Genomic DNA, 18,833 nt, shown 5'->3' on the forward strand with positions numbered 1-18,833 from the left:
TTCCATTTTTTCAGTGTTTGGTGTTTATCGGCACATCTGAGAATCTGGGGACTTTCTGAAATAGTACTTCCTTGCTATGAGGACTGAAGTTGGATTATCTTTTTCAGTAAAGATCAGACCTCCTTGTTAGAAGTCTTACTGTCGGGTCATGAATCTTACATTAAATCATTCCCAAAAACTCATCGAGGCATAGGAACTAAAACATTTAAGGTTAGAAACTAGAATTCTGATTTTTAATAAAATAACTTGTCACTCTGATAGAAATTTTATTTTTAAAAATTTTATTCTCTTAAACATTTTGTAGTTGACAAAGGTTGACATAGTAAAACTGCTTTGAACATGTGTAAAAAGTTTCACCTTGAGTATTTAAGATTAATTAAGGAGTAAGAATGGTGTGTAGTGTTATCTTACTGGTAAGGACTGAAGTTGATTTTGAGGCAAATGGAAGTTTAATGAACCATATAGACTTCAGAAGTAGTAGTGGAAGATTAGAAGTGCCATTTTTAGTTTTTCCTGTGTGTTGTTGTTGTTGTTGTTGTTTTAATCCTGGAGATTTAAGTGACTGAACAGAGGAAAACCAAAACCCAGTTCACCTATAAATAAGTCAGCCATTTCAACAAACTATTTGTTGACCATTCTAGTTGCTAAGCACTTCTTGTCAATGAGGATTTGAGTAATGGCTAAGGCAAAAACTGCGCCTGTAAGGAGATCAGTTATTTGAAGGAAACAAGCAAACAAGTAAAGCCCAATGTATTAGGTATTTTTTAATACAACAGATATGCACAGGTTCCTGTAAGAGCAGGAAGGCAGAGGAACAACTACTCAACTCTTAGAGAGTAGCAAGATTTTGACTGAGAAGGTGATCATTGACATGAGTCTTGAAGAAAGAGTAAGAGTTTACCAGATGGGTTAGAGTAGGGATGATTTTTCCAGGTCAAAGGAAGATTTTATAGGAACCTGTGAATATTTTAGAATGACTATAACACATGTAAGCAACAAGGAGTTATGAAGGATTAAAAAAGCAGTATGATTCTTGGGAGATGGTTTGAATGGTGTGCTTCTCTGAGTTAGAAAATATAGGAAGGAGGAGCACCATTGGTGTAGGGGGGTGATAGAATTGGATTTGATAAAGGTGTTTAGTTCAGTTTTGTAAATATTGAGTTGGAGGTGCCCTTGTTGTTTTTAGAGTTTAGAACAATTGACCTGAATTTTGAAATTTACACAGTTGGCATGTATAACCTCTCTAAAATTTTAAGCTATTTCCTAGAGTAAAGGTGATAAATTTGGGGGAAAACTTCATTCATCACCTGTTTGATTATGATGGTGAGAAAGGAAATATGTTTAATGTTAAGATATTGGTCTCATGTAAATTGATATTTAAAAATTTCTTCATGGAACATAAACTTAATTGTTTGATCATTTTCTTAATCTCCTCATCTAGAATGTCCAGAGTTTGAAATGTTGTTACAGTCTATTAACATAGAATTTTGGAGTATTCTTTTTTTAATAAGATGAAAATTTGTCTATATTATGCCAAGGTAACTATTCATAATCTTAACTGAATTTTTTTACCACAAGTATGAATATTTGGCAGACTGCTAAGAATGAGCAAAGCAGGCACAGCTGGTCAGTCCTAAGTTAAAGGAGATGATTTAACTTCATGTTTGTAAATTTTAAAAAGTCCTTGTTTTGACAGGTTAGTTTTTCCATGTAAGAAAATGTTTGTCAAGTTTCTATAGTTTAATTTTGAAATAGATTGTTCCTATTATTTTTCTTTAATCATTCCTTCATTTTACTTTTGATTGTAAAGAAATCACTGTCTTCTATTGTTTAATAAGCTTGAGTAAGGATTAAAACTCCATTACTAGTCTCTATAAATTCATTTTTATATATTTAAATCAGACATAATATAAATTATGATATGATATTCTCTTCTGATTTGAATCATGGGTTTCCTTAATGAAACTTAATTACCACTGGGCCTCCCCACTGGCGCAGCATGTTGAGTGCCACGCTGCGAAGCTGTCCGCAGTCCCTGCAGTGGGGGTTCGATCCCTGGCCAGCCAGGGAGATAACCACATGGCGTGGTAGACCTCTCCTGCCTCGCTTGCTGCTCCCCTCATCAGTATCTTCAGTCTGTCTGCCTGTTCTGCTCCCTGCTCTGTGTCTGGTGAATTTTCTCACCCTCCAGCGCCTCTGGCCTGTACCCCAGTTCTTGTATAAATAAAGAAATCTTTAAAAAAAAATTACCACTAAGTAATTCTAACAGATATAATGTTTATTCAGATGGAGCACAGAGATGTTTCAGTCTCTGTGAAACCCATTTTGAAGGAAGTAAAATCAAGTCACATCTTTTAGATGGAGATAGGAATCTTACAGTAAATGTATAATCTTTGGTTGTTTGACTCCTCATATTTTTATAATTTTGCTTGTAAAAGAGAGGGAAAGGAAATGAGAGGGAGAATCATGGAAAGGAGAGGGAGAATAAAAGAAATATAAAAATGCTAAAGGCACCTGCAGAAATGACATGTATCCCCAGAGAGCAGGAGTAAGATGTGAAGTTAATTGAAAGTCTGTAAATAGAATGCCTTCTCACAACTTGAACATAAGACACCCAGCCATTGGGCATCTCTCTCCAGACTTCTTTCATGGAGAAATTTAGTAATTCCCATTTATCTGTATCTGAGGAACAGTCTGTAGAAGCAGACTTCCTATTTGATAACTTAAAGCAATGTTCATCAATTCTGAAGCTCAACTCATTATAGATCTCCAATCAGCTTTTTTGTGACTCATTCTTAAATAAAAACCAATGGTATCATCAGACATTTGAAAAAAAATTCCACCATAAAAAAAGGGACTAGGAAAAAAAAAATGACCCCAGAGAACATAGAGAGAAGAAAAAAAATTGATTGAAATCTTCAGAGAGACATAAAAGCTACTGAATCTATAAAACAAAAATATGTTGCTATGAAAAAGAAGCAGTTATAGTACTCTTGGAAAATAAAAGATATGTTGGACCAATATAAAACAAAGTAAAGGAGTTAGAAAATAAAGTTGAATAATTCTCCCAGACAGTAGAACAAAAACACAAAAGAGACATAGCTTATGAATAAAAAGATAAAAACAATCTGGGAATTCCAGTGCAGCCCTGGGCAGCACTCTTGATATGTGTACAACCTGGAAATAGGAGAGATTAATAGCCTATGGAGCAGTCTTCAGCCAATGGAAGATGGAGCCCATGGATAAATGTACTCATTGTTTCCAGAGTAAATAATGTCTTCATGCTTTTCATGTGGTTTCCAAAGAAATCTTAGTGGGATGAAAGCCCACTAGAGTTGTCTACAGTGGTGATTAGATACACATCCTTGGATGGTTTTCTCTTCCTCTTTTACATTTCCCAGCCCCCTACCTCTATTTTCTGGTATCATTTCCTAAAAATAATTCCAAAGGTAATGCACCTATACTACTGTTTTTTCCATTTGTGCCCTTTCCTCATTTCATTTTTTGAGTAATTAATTGCTTTGAAAGCTTTCAGGTTTTCTTTTCTTTTTTTTTTTTTTGCTGTAAGAATTTATTTGAAAAGATCATAAATTTTCAGAATTGATAAGACAATTGAAAGTAAAACAACTATAGCTTATTGAAACAAAATAACCAGTAATTTTCTGCTTCGATCTTATACGTCACCCATTTTTAAGTCTAACATGTAAATTCTATAAAAATAATTTTTTAAACAATCTTTTTATTCCTTTCCTGTCATTTTTTATGTGTTTCCCAAAATAGCATAATATATTCATTAATCTTCATATCTACAATTTTGGCAAAAGTGTCCAGGAGTTTTTTTTTTTCCTTGATTTATTTTATTTCACACTATTGGTTTTCTCCCTTCCAGAGTTGATCTTTCCAATGTATTAGATCTTCATGCCTTTGACAGTCTTTCTGGAATAAGGTATGTTTCCTGTATTTTGATCACTTTTATTATAACATGCCTTTTATTTGACAATTAGGGGAGTACATGAATAGTTTACACAGTTGCACACTTGACTTAAGCTTCTTGTTATTACTTTGGCATACAAACCTTTCCTGAGTATGTTCTTGAAAATTTTGTCAATTGGATGTTTGGAAATCACAATGAATAGATATCATATTTTCTTATAGAAATTATATGTAAGTGGTAGCTCAATTTAGAAACAAATTGTTAATATTTCACACCAACCTGTGTGTATAGTTCTTTCTGTGAGAAAGTGTATTAACTACATAGAAAAACAGGTTGGGGTGTTCCCACAGACTCCTCCATTCTCTTTAGTGATAGATCAGTTTTCTGCCTATTTTCCCTGAGGGAATCTTTTTGATATAGGAGAGAATGACCATATCTTTCTTTCTTAGACATTGGTATCTTTTTTTTTTTAATCAACTATTTTTAAGCTTACATTTCAGTGGTGTTAAGTATATTCACTTTTTTGAGCAATGAATTTACAGAACTTTTCATCTTGCAAAACTGAACTATTACAAGTCCCTATTTTCCCCTCCCACAGCTCATGTCAACCAACACTCTACTATTTTTTTCCATGAATTAGATTATTTTAGATACCTCTTTAGTCATACAGTATGTTATTTCATTCCATCCTCAAGATTCATCCATGTTGTAGCATGTGTCAAGATTTCCCTTCTTTTTTAACGCTAAACATTATTCCATTGTATGTACCACATTTTGTTTATCCATTCATCCATTGATGAACATTCAGGATGTGCCCACCTCTTATCTATTACAAATAATATCACTGTGTGTAGGTGCACAAAAACCTCTTGATCCTGTTTTCAATTATTTTGGGTATATTCCCAGAAATGCTCGATGATATGATTACTATTTTTAGTGGAACCACTGTACTATTTTTCATAGCAGCTGCACCATTTTACAGTCCCACCAAAAGTGCTACAGGGTTCCAATTTCTCCATGTCCTCTCTAACACTTGTTATTTTCTGTTGCTTTTGTTAGCAGCTGCTGTAATGAGTATGAGGTGATAGCTTATTGTGGTTTTGATTTGTGTTTCTTTAATGCTTAGTGACATTATGCATTTTTTCAAATGTTTTTTGGCTATTTGTGTATTACCTTTGGGAAAATGTCTATTCAGATACTTTACCCATTTTATAATTGAGTAACTTGGTTTTTGTTGTGACTGAGTTGTAGGAAGTTTTTTTAATGTAATCTTAGTATTAGCCCCTTAGCAAACATATGAGTAGCAAAATATTTTCTCCCATTTCTTCTGAAGTAGATGAATCATAAAACCTTTCTTATACATGACATATCCTTCCTGTGTCCAGACTATAGGATCATCCTTATCTCTGAAGACACAGGGACACAGAGAAATCTGAAGGAATAGACTTCACGGTTTTCCTTAGCTTAGTTCCCTTGACTCATAATCTGTCATATCCTTCCATGACTTTTCTACTCTTCCTCAAACCCAGTATAAAAACACTCCAATTTAACCCTTTTATAGGATCTTCATGTCTTTCTGAAGGCTCCTGTGTTAGTTAAAGCTCTTAAATAAATTTCTGTGCTTTTATCCTGTTAATCTGGTTTTGTCAGTTTAATTTTCAGACCTAATGACATTAGACCTTCTAGGAAGTTAAAAGAAACCTTTCTTCTTTGAGGGAAGGGTAGTTACTGTCCAACAATATTAGATGTTGAACAGGAAGTGTATGGTTTTTCAAACATATTTCTTTAGATAATCTTTTTTCAGACTTGCTTAAGAGCAGTAATAATACATTAGTGACACTTAAAAAAGTAGCTATTTAATGTGATTCCCCCACTGTAAATAAGGCCTTTGTATAACTTTTCATTGTGTTAAGTTGCTAAACAGGCGAATCCTTTTCTGAGCAACCAGCTGGGAAGGATTTAATTTGACATTTTCCCTATTAAGACCCCCCAATGAGACTCATTCCCTCAAATAGTTCCTACAAGCCTTTCTCTTTCCTAAACTTGGTGTTACTAATTTACCCCTCACTGTTTTTCAAGGCAGAACATCTGCTGCAAGATTTTAAGTCCTTTCCTCCTCCCATTGTACCCCCATCAGTGACTGAATGTATGCTATAGTTGTTATGGTTATAATTTGTTATGCCATATTGATCTCTCGCTCTTTTCATATCAGAACAATGCATTTTTAAGATCCTGACTTTTTGTTTTCTCTCAGTCACTGGTAACTTACTATATAGAATGCACCTATGGAAATTATTTTTTGATAACTTAGATATGTTCGAGGGAAAGTACTTATAAAGAAAATTTAAACTTCTGACTTTCTTTAGGAACCAGTGTTATTTTTATTTTAGGAAGCATGGGGCGAGTTGATGAAATTTTGAGCAATAGTAAAATCTTTACATATATTATTTAGGCCTATATTAGATGTATTGGAATGAAAAAGAAATCTCTCTTAACCACACAAAATAATGTTGTTAAAGATTAATTTTCTCTATATTATGTATAAGTATGTGAATGTGTTCATTTTTAAGATAAGTTAAGAAAGTGATCTGTGGCTACTTTGTTAGAATATGTGAACAATGTATAAAATTGGAGCTATAATAAGTGTCAACTGTTGAAAGTCTCTTCCTTATTTCACTTTGTATCTAAGTAATGAATAAGGTTAAAATCAAAAGGGTTTTATCTCTGAATTTAAAATTAGTTATTCTTAGTTTACAGAAGAAACTTCAACATGTGCCAACAAGACAACCTCACATTGATCAGGTAAAAAAATCTTTAAAAATGTCTTTTAAGCATCTTTGGTTACTCCATTCTTTAGGACATTCAGCATATTTTGATGCATTCTTTTGGGGAATTACTGCTTAAAAGCTGCTTAGGGATTCTATATGCAGTTCATTTTTTTTTTTTTAAACTGTATTATATGAACAAAATGATTAAGGAAAAACATCTCAAGCTCATTAAAATAAAAACTGACTTGGAGCTTCACCTTCAGTTAGCATTGTAAATTTGAACCCCTTAAGGTTTTTTGCATGCTCTAAAACTCTTAATTCCTGAGTAAATGTTAAAGATGCTAGAAACAAATAATAGTTTTCTCTATACCTATCTTTCTTTCATGCAGATTGCTTTTGGTAGTGTTGTAGCATAACTTCTTTGTTGTATGTGAGTGTGTAGTGTACATTGTCCTCCTTCCTCTGTCTTGGAACTATCACTCATTTCTAAATCATTATTAATTGCAATAAGTATAAGATAACAGCCCTTTTTTTGGCTCATATTTACGGGGAGCTACACTGCCATAATGCCAAACATAATACCATGTTTGTGGTACTTTTTCCAGAGAAATTTATCTTAATAGATTATTCACCTTTACTTACATTTAAAATGAGTTAATGAGAGAAATACAACTTCCATCAGTAAAATTTTGGGGAAAAATGAATTGTTTACAATATTCAATATTAGTCATCAAAATGATCCTGAAGTACATTTTTACTTACCTTCTGAATGAAGGACATCATAGTATGAGTTGTAAGGACTGAAAGATGAACAAAACGTAATATACTCTTTCAAGAACCTTATGATGGCTCGTATCTACTCCCATAGTATCTTGAAATAGACCCCCATCATAGCATCTATAAACCCTTGTAGTTTGAGTTGAAATGCTTTTCTCGTACATAGTCTGTAAATTTTTTAAATGTAAATTCCTCATTACTTAAACAGGGCTTGGTACATGCTAGGTTCTCAGTGAATATTTGTTAAAAGAATAAAAAGCTGATTCTCAAGGGGGAATATACATCAGAATCACTTGTGGAGCTTTAAAAAGGAGTTGGCCAATCAGTAGTCCCCATCTCTCTCATTTTCAGGAGTGGGATTTGAGTATATACATGTTAATACATATTTTCAGCATCTTATTATGGAAATTCCCCCCTGCTATCCGAAAGTAGAAAGTTTCTGTTTGGTATGATTTGTCAAGGGTTTTTTTGGATCTAGGAATGCTCAAAAATTTTTCTTATAAATTAATGGTAATAGTATTCTTAAAAAATAACCTACCAAATCATATCAAAAAGGAATGCTTTCTTTAGGAAAGCATTTTTTTTTTTTTTTTTGGCTATTTTTTTTTTTTAACTTTTTTTAAAAAGTAAAAAATTTCAAATTTACATAGAAGTAAAAAGATATATGAACTCATCATATACCCATCAACCTTGCTGGAATGTATTCAAGCAAATCCTAGACCTTGTAATTTACTAGAAAATAGGCCATGTATTTATTCATTTATTTATTTATTATAAAATTCTAAAGGAGCAATTTCCTTCTTTAGATGCTTAAACATAGGACAGATTATAAAATTGGACAAAGGACAGTGGAACTCAAAGGAATGAACACTCCCACTTTTTCAGTGGTTCTAAGGTTTTGTGAAAGGTAGTATTTTTTTCTACATATAGTAAAACATACAAAGTTTTAGTTTATAAGTCAGTGTTCTTTACATATGTTTGTACCTGCATACCTATCCATATGCACATATGAACTTTCCTGCAATTTGCAATCAGATCAAAATACAGAGTTCCAAAATCATAGGAGAGTGTCTTTGTATACATCCCCAGTCAATAACCCTCCCAAAGAGGATTATCTCCAAAGGGATAACTACTATTCTGACCTATACAGCAAAAAGTAACCTTGACTGGTAGATCTTTTTGACTGGAAGCATTGAAGAAAGGAACAATCCAGAGGTTTAGAGGTGAGAAAGTAAGAATGCTCTGGAATACCAGGACTCTAAGACTGACTTGCTAGCAAAGAGAAGTCATGCTGTGCTATCTGGCAGAGTCAGATAAATTAGATTAGAGTATGGAGTTAGGTTATCAAGTAGGAGTATATTGTAGAAGTCCAGATACCCTAAGATAAGGGCCTAGACTATATTGGTTACAATGAGAATAGAAATGGAATAAACCAAATGCTTTTTCACAGGTAGACTTGCCTGAATCATCTTAGTGATTGATGATGGAGCAGTACGAAGAGAGAGAAGTGATAGGAAACAACCTGGTTTGACTAGAATAATCGAAATCTGGAATGTAGACTTACTTGGATGAAAATGCCAAATATGGAGCCTCCCCGGTGGCGCAGCGGTTGAGTGCTGGGTTGTGAAGCTGCCCGCAGCCTCTGCAGCACCGGTTCTATCCCCGGCTGCTCCCCGGCCACCGGGTGAGGGTCCCACATGGCGCGCAGACCTCTCCTGCCGCCCGCTGCTCCCCTCAGCAGTGTACTTCGGTCCTTCTGCCTGCTCTGCTCCCCGCTCTGGCTCTGGTGAATTCTCTCACCCTCCCATGCTTCTGACTGTACCCAGTGCTTGTATAAATAAATAAATAAATCTTTTAAAAAAATGCCAAATACATGATAGCTTTGTGCCTGACTAGCAGTTTTTCACAGTGTCAATTACACAGGCAAAGAGGAAAAGAAAGCTGGAATATAGATATACAGATTTTGAATTTTGCTTGTTGGTAGGCTTAGTCTTCCAGATGAAAAAAAGAAATTAATTGCATTTTAGGTATTGTTTGCCAAAGAAAAGAAAACTGAGGGAAATAACATTGTAGGTTAAACAAAAACCCCTGTTATTCCTAAATTTTATTTGAAGGCAGTTTGCTTTAGTTTTCTGAATTGTTGTCTCAGTTTTCTGCTTCTTTCTGTGTCTGTGGACATGAGAAAAGGAAAGTTACTTTAGATTCAAAACAAATATAAGCTGGGAAAAAGTCTGAAATGGGTATGATGTGTGTGTTATTAAAGTCTTATCCCTGAATAGTGTTTAATGCAGTTCTCTCTTTTTCATGGATTTCTTATTCACTATAAGGAGGACCTGCAGTTGGAAGACAGGAAGTAGATGAGAAAAATTCAACTGGCGGTCTATGTATACTTGATTAGTACAGCCAATTATGGATTATCAGTTGTGACCTCATCTTACGAACTGGAAATTCATGCATTTCATCATCTTTAGGGTCTATTTAAAGTTTATTGGTTCAGGCAAACATCTAGTTCTAAAATGTTTAATCTCCCTTCCTTAGCCCCATGATGCATTGTCTTTTTAAAAACATTTTTCCTCACACTGAAATTAATTGTATTCATTAGGAATATTAAGCCATTGCTCTAACTGCCAAAAAAATCTCTAAGATAAGAATGTAAAAAATCATTCCTTGATATGAAAAATCTTTAAGGTAAAATAAAGCAGTATCAGACTATATTCAGACATTCCCAATATTAAAGCCAACTTATCTAACCTATAATATACACTTTAAGCATTTTTTTTAAAGATTTATTTATTTATTTATACAAGCACTGGGTACAGTCAGAAGTGTGGGAGGGTGAGAGAATTCATCAGAGCCAGAGTGGGGAACAGAGCAGGCAGACTGACAAAATACACTGCTGAGGGGAGCAGCGGGCGGCAGGAGAGGTCTGTGTGCCATGTGGGACCCTTGCCATGGGAGCCTCACTAGTGGCCAGGGATCAAACCGGCACAACAGAGGCTGCGGGCAGCTTTGCAGCCCAGCGCTCAACAGCTGCGCCACCAGGGGAGGCCCACATTTTAAGCATTTTTGAAGACAGAATTTCCACCTTACCTCTACTAAACTGACAAATTTTATTTTATTTAACAACCCTTTGCTGCTATTTTGACATGCTGTATGATTTGCTATATATTTCAGTATAGAATTTTAGGTATTTATCATGATTAAAAGAAAAAAGGATTGTCTTTTTATGCATACTATTATTACCTTAAACTTACAAAAAGTAAAGCAAACCTGTAGATTCTGACAACAGAATGGTGGTTACTAGAGCCGGGGAAGGCAGGTGGAGGAATAGGTACAACAGTGAGAGGGGAGAATTGGATGGTGGTGGGTGGAAACTGGTATAAGGGGTGAAGCTATAAATCTAAAAGTTGCACATTGTTGTAAACCAGCATTGCCACAAATAAATAAATACTTAAAAAGCGGAGTATTAAGGTTTAAAAATACTTTTAAAAGAAAATCATAGTAAAAAAATCATAGCATGAAATCTGCCTCAACAAAAACTTTACATGTGCAGTACAGTATTGTGAGTTATATGAACCATACAGCGAATCTATTTATTATTACGTTAGAATTTTATTACCTTGCATGACTGAAACTATACACTCATGAAACAGCAAATCCCCATTCTCCCTCCCCCCAGCCCTTAGCAGCCATCATCTTATTTTTGCATCTGTAATTTTGGGTGCTTACATATAGGTGGGGACCAGCAGTAACTTGTATATCTGTGATTGACTTCTTTCACTTAGCGTAATGTCCTCAAAGTTCATCCATGTTTGTAGCATTTGACAGGATTTTCATTCCTTATTATTTTTGTAAGCATTGTAACATTGCATTATAACATTATACAATCTTTAATATTAAAACTCATCATGTGGGGCCTCCCTGATGGTGCAGCGGGTTGAACACTGTGCTGTGAAGCTGTCTGCAGCCTCTGCAGCGCGGGTTCAGTTCCTAGCCTGCCAGGGAGATCCCCACATGGCATGGCAGACCTCTCCTGTCTCACTTGCTGCTCTCCTCAGCAGTGTCTTCTGTCCGTCTGCCTGTTCTGCTTTCTGCTCTGTCTCTGGTGAATCCTCTCACCCTCCCACGCCTCTGGCCTGTACCCCCGTGCATGTATAAATAAGTAAATCTTCAAAAAAAAGAAAAGAAAATTTTTTAAAAAGCAAAAAATGCCTAATACTTAAAAAAAAAAAAAAACCTTATCATGTGTTTATAGTATCTTAAGTTCACCATTAAAAGTCTCAGTCCATCCTTCACCGTACAATCAACCGCTTCTACATGATTTATCCACCCCTCTCCTTTTTTCCCTTCTGATAACACTAATTGGTCTTACAGATCCTAAAGTTTACTTTTGCTTCATCCGTCTGTCAATTATTTGATTTCTCTTTATGTTACATGTGAGTGAAGTTTACACTCTTCTTTTTTAAAGAATTAATAATGCTCCATTATTATATCACATTTTATACATTATTGTAGTATATTTTCTTGTCCATTCATCGGTGAACATTTACACTCTTGCCACCTCTTGGCTGTTGTGAAAAAATAATTACTTTTTAAACTCTGATGTTTTAAAGTACTTGTAGTTGATTTACACTTCATATATCTGCTTTCTGCTTTTCCTATTATTAGCAACAGTGGAGACTGAATTTCAGTATATTTTATAGTTAAATTGATCTTTACCTTTGTCATACTTTATATTTGGATAAAAAGAGAGTTATTGTCTTTTTATATCTTATGCTAAAAGTCTATATGATATTCTCCCAGTGTGTGAAATTTCTCAGCCAGTGATGCTGTTTTAGGAAGTTAGTATAATTCTCTTGGTATGGTCTTTCTGTCTATTCTAAGACATTCTGAGCTTGAATTCAGCATCTTATTCTCATTATCCAAGGTGGTTTTGTGCTCTTATGTTTAGTTCTGATATGTTTTCATCATTGGGTTGGAAATTTTGGGTTACAGCAGCAAATTGGAGTTTAATTGTGCTTGTGTGGCCAGCTGGAGGGAATCTTAAGCTTCTGGTTCCTTTCAGTGGAAAGCAAGAGATTTGTTTGTTTGTTTGTTTGTTTGTTTGTTTGTTTGTTTATGGGACCCTCGCCAGCAGCCAGGGAATGAACCGGTGCTGCAGAGGCTGCTGGCAGCCCTGCAGCCCAGCGCTCAACCGCTGTGCCACCAGGGGAGGCCCAAGAGATTTATTTTTTTTTAAGATTTATTTATTTATTTATACAAGCGCTGGGTACGGTCAGAAGCGTGGGAGGGTGAGAGAATTCACCAGAGCCAGAGCAGGGAGCAGAACAGGCAGACGGATGAAGTACACTGCTAAGGGGAGCAGCAGGCGGTAAGAGAGGTCTACGCACCATGTGGGACCCTCACCCTGTGGTTGGTAATCAAACCGGAGCTACAGAGGCTGTGGGCAGCTTCACAAGCCAGTGCTCAACCGCTGCGCTACCGGGGAGGCCCAAAGCAAGAGATGTATTAAGACCAGGAGAAAAAATAAATCTCAGAATCAACATTCTATAAATGATGATGCCAATCTTCTAAACCAAAGATGACATTATACCATCATTCTCATCTCTAGGCTCTTGCCTCCCCTTGACACATGCTTGATCAGAGACAAGCTGAAGCTTTCCTTTTTATTTATATTTTTCAAGAGAACTTTATCTCTTTTTTTTTCCTTTTCCCCAATGTATGAAATGATAATAATCCTCTTTATACTATAGGATTGTAATCATGAATAAATGAAAAGAGGAAGTGACCAAGGAAAAAGCACCTGGCTCAATACATGGTCCATACACTGTGTATATTATCTTCCCTCTTAGTGCTGAGGCTCTTGGCAAGAATGAATAAAATGATGAGTACCTGTGTGCTAATAGAGTTTCTCCATTTAAATCCTAAACCATTGATCAACTCTACAGAATCTAGAAAATGGAGTTGCTGATATAAGGAATTAGCAACTATAGTGAAAAAGATGTATCTACTATATATTGTTAAGCAGCATAAATTTGCATGTGTTCCTTTTCACCTTAAAACTTGTGATATTTTAAATATCAAAATCAACAAACAACTATGAACCAGAGACACTCTATGGGGGGTGAGGGGTGGGGAAAAGAGGGATTGGCGTCAGAATAAGGGGTTTGTAATTGTATGGGGAATATAAAAATAAAATTTAAATTTAAAAAAAACTTGTGATATTTTAAAATATATTGATATTATAGTTTTTAAAAATCACCATTGATTTTCTCTCTTGATTTGCAGAGTATTGTTACAGTTACATTTGAAGTACCAGGAAATGCTAAGGAAGAAAGTCTAAATGTATTTATTCAGGTGAATTCAATGTTTAACTGAATAATGATTTATTACTTACTGTTTTGTTACATAGTTGTAGCTATTCTTAATAGTTGGTCTTATTAAAATATGTCATCTGTCACTTGATATAGAATCTTCTGTGGGAAAAGAGTGTGAGAAACAAGGATGATGACTGCATGGAGGTCATACGACTGAAGGTACAGTATACAGTTTAGTTTCATACTTTTAAACAAGACCTCTTTTTGTTATATAAAATCATATTTGGCTTTAAACAAAAGTACTGTTACTAATTAGCTTGACTTGTTCACATTCTTTTGCCTGTTGGCACACACCTTGGTCAGTTAGAAAAAACTGTATTTTTAAAGAAAGTTTCATTATTGGAGAGTTAATATTAGAAATCTTGCTGTAATTGAACTTGATGCTTCTTGATGCATTTAACAAACACCAGGCATTTGTCATGCTGTAAACAAAGTCACAAAGGACTAGAAGTATTCTTTCTCTGTGTCTGGAAATTCATTCATTTTTCTTTTTTTTTTTTTCCATTCATATTTCTTGATGTTTGGGTTTTTAATGTCATGAAAGGTTTTTTCCAGGGGATAGTGGTTCTGGGTTGTCTGTTTAAACAATCAGCAGTTATTTGAGTCTACCCTGGCATTTCCAGAGTGTGCATAAAATTTCTACCATACTGCTTATTATTACTGTTAGTAACTAGATTCTCCAGTCAGTAGTGACTTCTTGGTATCACTAGAATGTGACTTCTTGGTATCAGAGTGTGAGACGATCCAGAAACTATTTTGGTTTTCCTTGCCCTGGTCTGCTGGGATTAGCACTGCCGAGCAACACAGGTGAATTCCAGTCTATTCCAGATCGTTCTACTACTTAATGACTTAGCTCCATGTTCATTCCATAATTCTAACTGACAGAGCACAAATTCATCCTATAACTACTCTGATCCCTGTTATTTAATTGGGGGTTGGGGGACTGCATGTTACTTCGACAACCAATTGTTCAGACATTTATACTAGTAGCTACCAAGACCATTTCAGAGTTCACTGGCTTATCCTTCACCACCACACATTTTGTCCTTAGGTATGTAGCAGTTTTTTTGTCCTTAGGTATATGGCAGTTTTTCTAAGTTGTCCTTTTTGATTCTTTTGGTGTTCCTCTCATCATATCAACAATGGTGGATTCTGTGACAGTACAGTCTATATCTGTATAGACTTCCTCCTCTTTCCTGTACAAAGTATTAGTCTTATAATAATATGTCTAAAATGTTGACTCTAGTAGCAGCTAATACTTCAAAGCAAATAACACAGAATTGAGGCTTAGGTAATTCTTTCCAAGGAGTATGTTATTACATACTAAAATTAAAATTTTGGAAGCAAAAAAAACAACCAAATCATTATGTTGTACATGTTAAACTAATGCAGTGTTATGTATGTCATTTGTATCTCAAAAAAATGGAGGAAAAAAGCAAAAAACAATACTCACACAGCAAAGAAAAACTGAAAGAGCACACCCAAAATGTATGACTAAACCAGAAATGAACAAAAATTGTGTATTGAGGGCCTCCCCCTGTGAAGCCGTCCACAGTCTCTGCAGTTCCGGTTCAATCCCGGCCGGCCGGCGAGGGTCCCACATGGCGTGGCAGACCTCTCCTGTCTCGCCCACTGCTCCCCTCACCAGTGTATTTCGTCAGCCTACCTGTTCTGTTCCCTGCACTGTCTCTGATGAATCCTCTCTGGTGAATCCTTCCGTGCATCTGGCCTGTACCCCGGTTCTTATATAAATAAATAAATAAATCTAAAAAAAAATTTGTGTATTGGGAGTAACTATGAGTGTTTCTTCTCTTACTGTTTCTCATTATGTATATTATAACAAATATGTCTAACAAGCATTTCAAAGAAATCATTTTATTCCTACAGGAGCTAATTTATCAGATAATTTGTGCCTCATTTCTCAGATCAATATAAAATGATCTTATATCCAGATTAATAGTTTTTCTTTTCCTTTATTTTCTTTTCCTTTATTGTATTCTTTTATTGCAACCCAAACAAAAACAAAATATTGCCAGAATCCTTTAACTTCTTAAATTTTCCTACTAAAACTGTGAAACAAGAATAAAATCTTTAAAAGTAGAATAATCAGTAGAATATGATATGCATATTATCCTTTTGTTTCGATAAATAACTGAAGGAATACTCTAATATATATATAATAAATTTTATCTTTAAAAATGGGATTGTTTTTAAAAAATCAATGTACATAGAAACATTTTTTTTTTGTTTTAAATAGTCTTATTTGTTACAACTGTATATATAAACTGCATATTGAAAAAAATTTAAAAATACATCTGAGAGAGGCTCAGTCACTCTACGGTTGTTGGTTCCCTTACAGATTCACATAACCCTGTCCCAGAATCTGTGATTTCAGGCTCACAGGTATACACCAAGGGCTGGAAGCTTAAACAGCAATTCTTTCTCACAGTTCTGGAGATTGGGATTTAGGGTTGTGGGAGCCAGCATGTTGGGCTCTGAAGAGGACTTTCTACCTGGCTCAGAGATGCCACCTTCCTCTGCCTCCATGTGGCAGAGTGGGAAATGGCTCTGTCCTCTTATGAAGCCACTGACCCCATCAGGAGGCCCTGCCCTACCACCCTGATCACCTCTCCAAAGTGCCCATCTGAGATGTGCTGTTGTACTGAGGGTCATGTAAATAGCAGACAGGCCACAGAGCTGGCAGTGTTGGGGCACACCTCTCACATGGGGCCTGGTCCACTCTGGAGAGTGGACACTTGACCTCCCACCCTCTCAAGGACAGAGATGTGTCATTGCTCTGCCCCCCTCCTTCTACCACTGATAGAGTCATTCCTTCCCCTTTTGTCTCTAAGGTGTGTGTCATCTTACTCTGTGTGCTCCATTTCTGTGAGTCCTTTGTCTTGTATTTTGCTCTGGATTTTCTTTTACAATGTGCTCTTACTTGAATGGTTCACATCCTTATGTTTTATTGTATTGGTGGTTACTCTAGTTTCATTATCACAACAGTAGCACCTGATTTCTTCTTTATATAGGTCAAGGAATTGAACATGTTACAAAAATGTTTTTAAAATAGTGGAAATCACATCAGTGTAAAAAAATAATAACAGTACAAAACACAACAAAGCAAAAAATGGGCAATTATAAATCAGAGACATACTGCAGGGGAGGAGAAGGGAGAGGTATCAGAGGGAGGCAGGAAGGGCACAGGGGACTGAGGTGGTGGTGCACGGGTGCATTGGTGAAGGAAACTCTATGGGGACTACACCTGAGGGGGTGGGGGGAAGCAAATATTGTTTAAAAATGAACAGTGATGTAAAAAATAAAAAAATTAAAAATTAAATAGTAAAATTAAAAAAACAAATAGTGGAAACCTTAGAAAACTTTTTCTTCAATGCACAAATAACTGGATTTAAGTAATCTTAACAGTATCTCTTTTATGAGTTTGTATTTTAAAAGAATATGAATAATTAATCCTTTAACTCTGATGCTCAATTTCTGCTTTTAAATTTGAACCAAGACCAAATTGATCATTCTCTATTGAGTAGGGACTGGTGTCAATCAAAGACAAAGCACAGCAAGTGATTGTCCAAGGTGTCCATGAGCTGTATGATCTGGAGGAGACTCCAGTGAGCTGGAAAGATGATGCTGAAAGAACAAATCGATTGGTTCTTATTGGTGAGTGACAGTTAAATTTCTAAAGCAAAATAAAAAATGTATTTAGAGATACAATGTACTGCTTAAGCAATATTCACAAATCAGAACCCTTTTTATAAACCTATATAAACTTGTGGTTAATATATTTGTCTTTGTCATGTGTTAAAATTCACAAGAACTCAGGCCTTTTACTCTTCAATTTATTTTTAAAATTGTATTTTTTTTCATTGAAGTAACATTGTATTATAACACATTTCAGCAATACATCATTGAGAATGAGCTTGCATATATTCTACATTAAGGTCACCACTAAAAGTCTAATGCTTTTCTTCACCATGCCATTGTCCCCTTTTTCCTGATTTACCCACCCTTCTTTCCCCTTCCCTTCTGGTACCCAATAAGTGATCTTATAGTCCAAAATTTTATTTTTCTTTTATTTAGTTAATTTGTTTTTTTTTTCTCTCTGTACCACTTACATGGGAAATTACATGGTATTTGTCTCTCTCTCTCTGGCTTATTTCACTAAACACAATTATCTGCTGGTCCATTCATGTTGTTGCAAAAGGCAGGATTTCATCTGTATTTACCTGGAGTATCCAAAAAACACAAATTTAAAGATATATATGTATGTATATATACCCTTATGTTTATTGCATCAGTATTTACAATAGCCAAGAACTGCTAACAATGTGAATGCCCATCAACTGATGAATGAATAAAAAAGATGAGGTGTATATACACAATGGAATATTACTCAGTTACTCTTCAGTTTTAGAAAAGTGATTAATCCATGACCCAATTTGGTTTTGAGGAACTTAACTAGAGAGTTAAGGAAGGAATCACTCAATTATTATTGTTTTTATAAATTAGATCATCAAGCATTTAATGATCTAGAATTGATAAGTGAACTGTGTCATTTTGATCATTTCAATATACTTACACCTTATTTTGTTCTGTTTGCAGGTAGGTATTTAGATAAGGATATCCTTAAACAACTATTTATAGCTACTGTGACAGAAAAAGAAAAGCGATGAACAGCAGATTTTAAAGAAGATCGAGTTTGTTTATAATACTTGAAGTATTTCTTATCAAAATGATTGGATGATAAAATTGGGAATAAGTTTTCTACATGGCGTATTTCAATCATCACTTTCCATTATTTCTGTAATGAATTCCATTGTACTTTTAAATATTTATTTATAGAATACACAATAGTAAATCAGTGCTGTAAAACATTTGACATCATGCAATAAAATATACCCTCTGAAGTATAAATTGGCTTTGGAGCTTACATATACTGAAGTTCACCCTTGAAGTTATTTA

General features: G+C 35.0%; 1 protein-coding gene across 9 annotated transcripts in view; it reads left to right on the forward strand.

Annotated features, from left to right (window-relative positions):
* Positions 1 to 18,544, forward strand: part of LOC311174532 (zinc-regulated GTPase metalloprotein activator 1B) — a gene marked incomplete at both ends in the record, with an annotated part of 44,281 nt that extends 25,737 nt beyond the window's left edge. For 5 of the 9 annotated variants that reach the window (XM_084239033.1, XM_084239038.1, XM_084239035.1 and 2 more), the window contains 6 exons: positions 3,890 to 3,946; positions 6,685 to 6,736; positions 13,768 to 13,836; positions 13,950 to 14,015; positions 17,402 to 17,535; positions 18,478 to 18,544. In XM_084239033.1, coding sequence (XP_084095159.1) covers positions 3,890 to 3,946; positions 6,685 to 6,736; positions 13,768 to 13,836; positions 13,950 to 14,015; positions 17,402 to 17,535; positions 18,478 to 18,544 — 445 coding nt within the window. The remainder of the gene's footprint in view (positions 1 to 3,889; positions 3,947 to 6,684; positions 6,737 to 13,767; positions 13,837 to 13,949; positions 14,016 to 17,401; positions 17,536 to 18,477) is intronic. The other 4 variants (XM_084239034.1, XM_084239039.1, XM_084239036.1 and 1 more) reach the window with 3 other exon arrangements.
* Positions 18,545 to 18,833: the final 289 nt, after the last annotated feature.

This window comes from Talpa europaea, assembly GCF_964194135.1.
Source record: "Talpa europaea genome assembly, chromosome: 7".
In the NCBI taxonomy this organism is placed as follows: Eukaryota; Metazoa; Chordata; class Mammalia; order Eulipotyphla; family Talpidae; genus Talpa; species Talpa europaea.